Source organism: Microtus ochrogaster, unplaced genomic scaffold (assembly GCF_000317375.1).
Source record: "Microtus ochrogaster isolate Prairie Vole_2 unplaced genomic scaffold, MicOch1.0 UNK1, whole genome shotgun sequence".
In the NCBI taxonomy this organism is placed as follows: Eukaryota; Metazoa; Chordata; class Mammalia; order Rodentia; family Cricetidae; genus Microtus; species Microtus ochrogaster.
Genome location: NW_004949099.1, coordinates 37936097 through 37945502, shown reverse-complemented (window position 1 = coordinate 37945502; position 9406 = coordinate 37936097). Strand labels below are relative to the sequence as shown.

General features: G+C 49.5%; 2 protein-coding genes across 4 annotated transcripts in view; both read right to left on the bottom strand.

Annotated features, from left to right (window-relative positions):
- Positions 1 to 3575, bottom strand: part of Acrbp (acrosin binding protein) — a 13532-nt gene extending 9957 nt beyond the window's left edge. The window contains exons 1-4 of the mRNA XM_005365226.3: positions 2974 to 3575; positions 2389 to 2604; positions 2107 to 2201; positions 1595 to 1712 (exon numbers count right to left, since the gene is read on the bottom strand). Of these exons, the coding sequence (XP_005365283.1) occupies positions 1595 to 1712; positions 2107 to 2201; positions 2389 to 2604; positions 2974 to 3016 (472 nt within the window). The 5' untranslated portion in view covers positions 3017 to 3575. The remainder of the gene's footprint in view (positions 1 to 1594; positions 1713 to 2106; positions 2202 to 2388; positions 2605 to 2973) is intronic.
- A 269-nt stretch (positions 3576 to 3844) lies between these two features.
- Positions 3845 to 9406, bottom strand: part of Ing4 (inhibitor of growth family member 4) — a 9286-nt gene continuing 3724 nt past the window's right edge. The window contains exons 2-8 of one of the 3 annotated variants that reach the window (XM_005365219.2): positions 9138 to 9209; positions 6045 to 6211; positions 5757 to 5871; positions 5494 to 5602; positions 5134 to 5281; positions 4824 to 4885; positions 3845 to 4709 (exon numbers count right to left, since the gene is read on the bottom strand). In XM_005365219.2, the coding sequence (XP_005365276.1) occupies positions 4670 to 4709; positions 4824 to 4885; positions 5134 to 5281; positions 5494 to 5602; positions 5757 to 5871; positions 6045 to 6211; positions 9138 to 9209 (713 nt within the window). In that variant the 3' untranslated portion in view covers positions 3845 to 4669. The remainder of the gene's footprint in view (positions 4710 to 4823; positions 4886 to 5133; positions 5282 to 5493; positions 5603 to 5756; positions 5872 to 6044; positions 6212 to 9137; positions 9210 to 9406) is intronic. The other 2 variants (XM_005365220.2, XM_026788308.1) reach the window with 2 other exon arrangements.

Sequence of the window (9406 nt, the reverse complement as noted above, 5' to 3'; positions counted from 1 at the left end):
CTTGAACTCACAGAGATCCGCCTGCCTCTGCCTCCCGAGTGCTGGGATTAAAGGCATGCGCCACCACCGCCCGGCTTGAGACAGGGTTTCTCTCTGTATCCCTAGCTGTCCTGGAACTCGCTCTGTACAACAGGTTGGCCTCAGAGATCCACCTGCCTCTGCCTCCTGAGTACTGGGATTAAAGGCCTGCACTACCCCCGCCCAGCAAGTAATTATTTGAGACAAAGTCTTGCTATGTAGTCTTGGTTGATCTAGAATTCAGAGTTCCATCTACTTCGCATGTGCTGAGACTAAAGACCTGTGACACCATGCCCAGCAGCTCGGAGTTTCTTTTTCCTTCCTTCTTTCTTTTTCTTTTAATGTGTCTATTTTTTTATAATTTATTTTTATTTTATATGCATTGGTGTTTTGCCTGCATGTATGCATGGATGAAGGTGTTGGATCTCCTGGAACTGGAGTTACAGACTGTTGTTTTTGTTTTTTATTTTTTGCTTTTTCGAGACAGAGTTTCTGTTTGCATAGCCCTGGCTGTCCTGAAACTCTCTCTGTAGACAAGGCTGGCCTTGAACTCAAAGAGATTCACCTGCCTCTGTCTCCCAAGTGTTGGGATTAAAGGTTTGTACCACCACCACCAGACAGACAGTTACAGACAGCTGTGAGCTGCCATGTAGGTGCTGAGAATTGAACCCAGGTCCTCTGCAAGATCAGCCAGTGTTCTTAGCCATGGAGTCATTTCGCTAGTCATGGCTCCAAGTTTCATGAAAGAACCAAAAACTAAGGTGGTCTAAGCTGGACAGCACTCTGGAGATTGAGGCAGATCTTTGTTGAGTTCTAGGCTAGCCTGGTCTACACAGTCACACTCTGTCTCAAAATGAATGTGGTAACCGAGGAAGACCCTCAGTGCTGACCTATGATTTCCACACACATGCACATGCGCGCACAGGCACGCGTGAACACATTTGCATATACAATCAATAAATGTCTAAAGATATCACCATAACAAATGTGTTGGTGGTGTCGCCTTCCCACTTGCCTTACAAGTTAAGTGTGTTTGTTCCCTAGAACAAATGTTCCCTTTACTCATCTAGAGAAGACCGTGTATTCTAAGGAACTAGCAACTAATTCCTTCTTACTTGAACGAGGCGGGTACTAGGAATCAACCCAGAGCCTCATACATGCTAAGTACATGGTCTACCATTGAGCTATGCTCCCAGTCCAAATACTCTCTAAAATAAAGATATTCATTTACCAAAGGCCTAGAAGGCTTTTACTTTTATTTTCATTTTATGTGTATGAATATATGTCCAGGCACCATATTCATGCAGTGCCAGTGGAGGCCAGAAGAGGGCGATGGATCTCCCAGGACTGCCATGTGAGGGCTGGGAATTGAGCCCAGGTTCTCTATGAGTTCGAGGCCAACCTGTCTTTGGAATTAGGAAAACCAGATTCAGACAAAGACCTTAAGTAACAGTGGAAGAAACTCTAGGACGAGAGAGCCTTGATTTATTTCAAGCAAAGCAAAAGCTTCTCCCTTCCCCAATACCCAACCCCCCAGCCCTGGGAACTGTGGTTTCCCCACACTGGGAAGGCTCACCTGAGACATGGGATGCCATGGCAGAAGTCATGGTGGTGGGAGGGACATCTGCCGGAGAGTCTACCTCCTTCAGAGTGTTGGGTGACAGGATGGAGACTGGCTGGGAGCATCGGACCCTCTGCAAGGGAAGGAGAAAGATGGGAACACCTTTTCCCAGAAAGCAGCCATCCCTGCTCCAGGGGGATCCCTCAGACCCCTTCCAAGCAAGTAACAATCCCACAGCTCCCAGGTAAGAGGAAGGAACACAGTTCCTCTAAGGGGCCTCCAATCCTAAGAAAGGGCGTTTGTTCAGGCCTGGTACCAGCCTTCACTCTTTCTCAGTGGACTTGAATGGAAACAACAGAAGGGCCTCTTCCTGAATCCCTTCTCTCCTTTACTCACGGGAACTCGTGTGAGCACCCGAGGACAGTAGTCACCTTGGCAAACTGACAGGGAGCATGAACTAATGATGCCCTTCCTCAACTTCTCACCTCTACCTTGGTTCTGGATCACCAGATTGAACCTTTTCTCACCTTGGCGTAGTAGACATGGTTGGAGCAACGATACTGTGCAAACTGGCAGAAGGACTCAAACCAGGAAGCATACGGGAGGTCAGAGCAGACAGCACCTGAGGGAGGACAGCAGCCGTGGAGAGAGAGGTTACAGGAAAGCCAGGGCTGGAGCAAGGTCTCCACGAACAGAGATAAGGAGCTGTCAGCCATATCCTTCCCCTGCCTCCTCTATGACCACGAAACTTTTGCCTTGAGCCTAGTTGGTCTCTGGGTGTCTAGAGTTCCAACTGGTCTGGCCCTCACCATCTGGTACCAATCCATGGTTTTCATATTGGTCCAACTGGACGAGAGTGGGGTTCCGGCAGCCGTGGGTTGCACGGAGGCGGCAGGTAGTCTCTGCTTTCCAGGTTGGGGTCAGGAGGGCGAAGAAGCGTTCATATTCAGTCGATGAGAGAGGGCTGCCCGGAGTGGAGGCCGATAAATCGTCAGTTGGAAGAGGTGTTACGGGCAGGAGCCGCACTGCAGGGAAGGGGGACAGACAAGAATGGACCGTACCCCAAAACATACTCCGCGTCCAGTGGCCAGACCCAGACTAGTAGACTCCTCATGAATTAAGAATTGGTAGGTAGCTGTGTGTGAGAGAGGGGGTCAGGCCGTCTTGGGTGATGTCTGATGACTATAGTGTCCCCAGAAGCTTCTAGGGACAAGAAATTAAGATCCAACCTTTCCCAAGCCATGGAGTGGTTCAGTTCGACCACATGAAGACAGAACCAATGAAAAAGGGTTCTTAGGAGGAAGGGACCTGAAGCCCTTTTGGGAGCATAAGGAAGCCCCAGGGAAGATCCACCCGCGTTTTCAGACCATGGCACGTCAGCCCTAGCCTCTCACCTTCCAGAAGCAGCAGAAGGAAGCCTGCAGCTAGTTTCATCATGGCCCGGAAGATCCACCCGCGTTTTCACACCGAAGCGACCTCCAACGGGCCAAGCCTCGGAGAGCTGTGGGTCACGGGCTGCTAACGCGGGTGCGGGGAGGCGCGCTACATCCGCTACGTCACAAAGGTGAGGGCGGGGCCAGGGCACGAGGTAAACTCCCGTGAGCTGCACCAGTTTCGGGTCTTGGTCCGAAGGCAGGAGCCGCAGGCCTTCCAGTCCTTCTTAACCGAGTAAGCCCTCTGTTGCTCGGTACTGCTTTCTTTGAATTTATCTTTGCGCTGCCGGGAATTGAGCCTAGACCCTTGCTTCTCCTATCAGAGCTAAAACCCCAGTCCTGCGTCCCACTTTCAGCCACTTAGGCCTAGAGCTCCTCTACAGATACAGAACGTGGGCTTAGGGAAGCAATGCTGTAGAGACCTAGTCGTTGAGTACTGGCAGCACTCTGGACAGCAGAGCTGGAAGGTCTGAAACAAAAGCCGGGACGACCTGGTAGGTAAGAAGTCGGGCAGTGGTGGCGCACACCTTTAATCCCAGCAGAGACAGAGGCAGCTGAATCTTTGAGTCTGAGACTAGCCTGGTCTACAGAGTGAGTTCCAGGACAGCCAGGGCTGTTATATAGAGAAACTGTTTGGGGTTGCGGGAGGAGAGGGACAAGTCCAAAGTTAAAATGAACACACGTGTAAGAATGGTTCAGCGGCCCAAGGGACTTACTTTTTCCAAGAGGGAGGGGACCAACACAATTCATTGGGGGATGGGGAGAAAATACTAGTTTTATATTTATTTGTTTTTAAAAGAAATCAAGCTAACACTATCACAGCACACACGTGTAACGCAAATACATGATTTATTGGAATCAGGTGAAAAGTGTTTCACGGAGAGCATAATTACAAAGTTCTGAGTCCCCCGATGCAGGTGGAGAAGCTGTGGGCACCACAGGACAAGTACCATTTTGGGTTTCATGTCTTGTCTTGCTTCTGGCAAGCCATCCTCCTGCCTCTCATCCAATCCAGAGGATGCAAAAAGAAAGCTTATCACATGTAGGGAAATCGTTTCTACAATAAACACAGCAGGCTAGCATGGAGAGCTTTTATTTACCTACCCCAATTCCTTTTACATGTGAGTTATCTGTTCCACCTTGGCCCGTTCCCATTCAAAGTCAGGAGAAATCCCCAGGTCACATAGGAAGGGGCAATCACTCAACTAGGGCAGAGCCCAAATGATCTAGAAGATCCCTCACCAAAGAAGTTTATCCTACCGAGCCCCGGGAGGGGAAGGGAAGGAAGGTTTAGGAGACCGGAAGAGCGCCCCACTCCACTGCCCCAGTCCTTAAATACAAAGCAAGGGGAATGAAGAGGACCCTCCCTCTGAAATACAGCACCAACCTCACCACGGAGGCAGAAGGACAGCGAGTGGGATTACTCCCTCTGAAGGAGAGAGTGGAAGGAGCACATACCGTTAGTGGCTGTGGCACCCTCCCTACCGGGGTTTGGATGCAGCCTCAGCACCAGGAGTGGGGAGGGGGGAGAAGGGATGACCGTACTGCACTGTCGACATCTCCCTGGACCCCCAGAGCCCCAGCAGAGGCGATCCTCTCTGTCACTAGCCCGGGTCAGGGGGATTCGGAAGAAATCTGGGATGGAATCCAAGGAAACCTATTTCTTCTTTCGTTCTTGGGAGCAGCGTGGGCAAAACCTAAAGAGCGACAAAGAAGAGCAGGGCAAGCCAAAAGTAAGTGAAGCCTGTGTGCGCTCTTCTGCTCAGCTCTGGGACAGTCTGTCCAGCTCCTGCCACGGCTCTGTGACTTACCATTTCCCTCGAGGCTTGGTTGTCAGTCCCACACAGGCGAAGTGGAACCACTCGATGGAACACTGGAAAAGGCAGATGGAACACAGCGGTCAAGGGCCTGAGCAGGGTGGAGGAGAGAGGAGCCACCTGCAGACTCCTAAGAGGAGCCCTTCATTCCAGCCTTCTGGAAACTTCCCGCAAGTCTCAAGGCAGCCCAGTCCAACCACTGTTCCTTTCTGCAGTGCCTCTCTCCAATGGAATCACCTCCTCCTATTTCCGCCCTCATGCCCCTCCGAGCTCCTCCCCCAATCCTGAGGCAAATGGTTCTCACGTCTGGGTTGTCACAGCCAATCATCTCTCCATAGGAGACCTGGTGACAAAGGCAATATGTGGGTTCGTTGGGATCCACAGGCATATCCAACACATCAGAGGGGTGGACACTGCCAAAGGTCACTGAGGGCATCCCATACTCAGGGCTTCTGCGTGCCAAGAGGAAGACAAATGTCACCTGCAGGAAGGGAAGCTACAACCTGAGCTCTGAGGTGGCAGGAGATTATGGTGAAGCAAATGGCGTATGCTGTCTTCTCCATCCAGCAGACACCAAAGTGACATACAGTTACTGGCACAGAAGACAGGGAAGGTGGCAAGAGGCAGTACCGGCTGGGAGGTGGGTGTGCTCTGGTATACTCACGTGCGCACAAGTTTTAACTTCTTCTGGGCAGCCTTGGGGGCTTCTTCGTCTGAGTTTTTCCCTTTGGAACGGGCACGGGCAGCTTTTTTCTCCTTTTGAGTCCGGCCTTCTAGGAAGAAAGGGTAAGCCAGAAGGCAGAGACAAAGAGATAGGTTAAGTCCTCTTTGTTCTGTTCCAGGCGGTGCTGCGCCGTCATAGCTGAAGTTGGCCTCTTCTCCCTCCGAGTCCTTGCCCGCATCTCACAGCCCCGCCCCCCTCCTCACTCTTTTTGCCTTTGCTAGAAGAGCTGTCATAGTCACTTGACTCGATCTGTTTCTCTTTCAGATCAGCCTCAAAGCGGGCCAGGTCTGTGTCCAGCCGCCGAATGTGTTTGTCCACCTACGGGGGAGGGAGAAGGGGAGAGGTACAAGGCTGGTTCCAGGGAAAGGAAACAGCTAAGGCAGACTGATGAATCTCCCAGACCCCAAACAGATCCCAACACGGCTGCAGGAGGGGTCTACGGCCTGAGGATTAGATGGGAGAGAGGTGGGAAGCCATGAACAGGGCCATACCATCTCATAGGTCTGCATGGCCAGTTGCACCTTGTCGTCACCAAATTCCTTGCACTTGCCATAGGCCTCCTGGATCTGTCTGAGAAGGGCCAATTTTTCCTCGGAGCTCAGGCTGCGGGCGCTACTCATATATTCAGTGGCCAACTTGTCAATTTCAGCCTTCAGGTCTACAACAGAGACAGAGGCCTGGGTCACAATGGCCCCTGGTGCCTAGATGAAACATACGTCTTCCTCTTGTTCTTTGGACCTTTTCCATTGGCCATCAAAACCTTCCAAATGAATGTACTGAACGTTCACAGGTAGCGTGCCTTGTATTCAGGAAATGCAACACTGAATATTTGAACCATTTTTGGTTTGAGACAATGTCAGTATGCAGCTCAGGCTGGCCTTGAACTTGGGATATCCTCTTGCCTCTGATTCCCTAGCACTGCCAGTACAAACATGTGCCACCGTGTCTGGCTGAGACTGTCTTAAGGTGACTTCGAGGTGCAGAAAATGGCTGCCAGAGACGGAACTGAGACTACCGAAAGGCACTGTGGGATTCTCAGCTGTATACGTGTTAACATGAAGCACATTTCTGAGGACGGTTCACGACGCTTCTTTGCAGGCTTGCTTGCTGCTTGCCTCCTGAGTTTGGTTCCAAAGGCCACCTTGTTTCTTGTCTTAACCACATCCCCCAAAGACCTGACTGGGCCGGTCACTTACTGATGCTGTGGCCTCCAGAGTTCTCTCTCTCTGACATAGGATCTTGCCCAAGATGGCCTCGAATTTATGATCGTCCTGCCTAAGCCGCCATAGTGCTGGGTTTGAAATTTTAACATCAGGTCCTAATTCCTCCAAGAAATGCTGCTTCTGCATCCTTACCACCTTACTTTTTCTTTCTCCTTTTTTGAGTACCAAGTCTCATTCTGTAGCTCAAGATGTCTTAGAATGTACTATGTAGTCCAAGCTGGTCTCAAACAAAAGCAAATCCTCCTGCCTCAGCCTCCTGAATATTGAGATTACAGGTCTGAGCCACTGTATCCAGCTTGCTCATCTTACTTTGCTCATCAGGTGTAACTTATAATTCTTGTCATTATTTTTCTGTTTGTTCATCTTAGATATTGCTCGAAACACCTTAATTCTAGAGGGCTGGTGACGTCCCAGAACACGGGCTTGAAGGTGTCTACTCCCTACCCTTAGGTAGGGCTCATACAAATATCAGTGGGAAGAGGCAGAAGGCTGTACACAGTGCAGCCCCAGACAACGGGGAGCATCTGGGAACATGCTATGCTCACACTTCACTGTACTCCAGGCCCTTAGAAGAAGTGGGAAAAGCATACAATTCCACAATCTCTAGCTGGTCTCTGAGCATGGACTCAAGAATAAGAATTTCAATACAAGGAAATCCAGCTGATTCCCAGCTTCTGGCAGGCAGTTGTCAGTGGCAGATGTCCAGGATGTTAGGTAATAGTCACTTTTCATGAAAACACTTAGCCAGAGCAACTTAAGACATGGCTTCACATATCCTAGCCCGTTACGTCTTTGAACATACATAGAATGGAATGTGAAACTTAGACATTCTGCAGTAGGTACGGGGGCTCCTTCAACATGAAACTTAAATCTAGAGCAGACCAACCTGAGCACTGCCTTCCTTAGGCTCCAAATGGAAAACTCAGTGTAGCCAAATCTGCTCCACAACCAAGGCCTGAGATAATATCTAACGCGTCTATGAGTGGAAGAATACAGTACAGAGCTCCTGATGGTAACTGATGCCTTTTGTTTTCTTTCTCTTGCTTTCATTATTATTGGCTAGTTTATTCATTCATTCATTCATGCATTCAGAGAAAAGGTCTCCTATAGCCCAGGCAACCTTAAACTGGGTGTGTACCTGAGAAGGATGACCTTAAGATTTTTTTGTTTGTTGTTTTCCCAAGACAGGGTTTTTCTGTAGCTTTGAAGCTTGTACTGGAACTTGTTTTTGTAGACCAGGCTGGCCTCAAACTCACAGAGATCCCCCTGCCTCTGCCTCTTGAGTGCTGGGATTAAAGGATTGCACCACCACTGCTCAGCTAGATTTTTCCCCCCAAAACAAGGTCTCACTATGTAGTCCTAGCTGGCCTGGTACTGGAATTCAGTATGGAGACCAGGCTGGTCTTGAATTCAAAAAGATCTACCTGCCTGTGCTACTATGCCTGGCTTTTCCTTTTTCTCTTAAGAGCTTCTCACAAAGTTCCTTTCAACCAACATGAACTGTAGTCTGAAGCCCTGTGTGTTTTATGATATCATGAAAATGCAGTGAGACATAACTTGTGTTTATCATGCACAGGTAACACAAATGGTAAACATGCTAGGGCTGGTGTCTTTTTTTTTTTTTTTGCTTTTTCGAGACAGGATTTCTCTGTGGCTTTGGAGCCTACCCTGGAACTAGCTCTTGTAGACCAGGCTGGTCTCGAACTCACATAGATCCACCTGCCTCTGCCTCCCGAGTCCTGGGATTAAAGGCGTGTGCCACCACCGCCCGGCTAGGGCTGGTGTCTTGAATTCTTTGAGGAAGTACAAAAATCGTAACATCTCTGAACCTTATTTACATATTTATTTTCTCTGCATAATTTGTATGTGCACAATGGCTTACAGGTGGTGGTCAACTATATGGGTCCTGGGATAGGAGCTGGGCTGCCAGGCTTGGCAGCAAACACCTTTCTGCGCTGAGCTGTCTTGTCAGCTCAGTGTCTCTAACTTCTTGAAACATGGTGCCAATACTCCATCTGATGTAGAAAAGCAGAAATGAGAGGACCATTACCGTCTTTCAAGAATCCCATAAAAGACAGGCTGGAGAGGTGGCTCAGTGGTTAGGAGCACTGGCTGCTCTTGTAGAGGACCTGGGTTCAGTTCCCACCACCCACATGGTGGCTTATAACTATCCTTAACTCCAGTTCCACGGTAGCTGATACTGTCTTCTGACCTCGTTGTGTACCAGGAACATACATACAGGCAGAACAAACTCTCTCTCTTTTTCTCAAGTCCCAGTCCTCCAGACTGCAGCAGGTGGTAAGGTAAGAGAAAGCAGGAAAAACAATGATGACCAACAAGAGCCTGTTACTCTATACATACCCTCCGTCCTCTGGTCTAGGTCTCTCATGAGCTGAAAGTTTCTCTGTAATTCAAACGGGAGGTTTTCAATACCTGCAAAGACAGAAATACAGTTGCTAGACTACACAGGTCTTGGGAAGTGCTCTACCACTGAGTTATATCCCTGGCCCTAGAGCTCCTTTTAAAATAAAGTTTAAGGCCGGGCAGTGGTGGTGCATGCCTTTAATCCCAGCACTCGGGAGGCAGAGGCAGGCGGATCTCTGTGAGTTCGAGACCAGCCTGGTCTACAG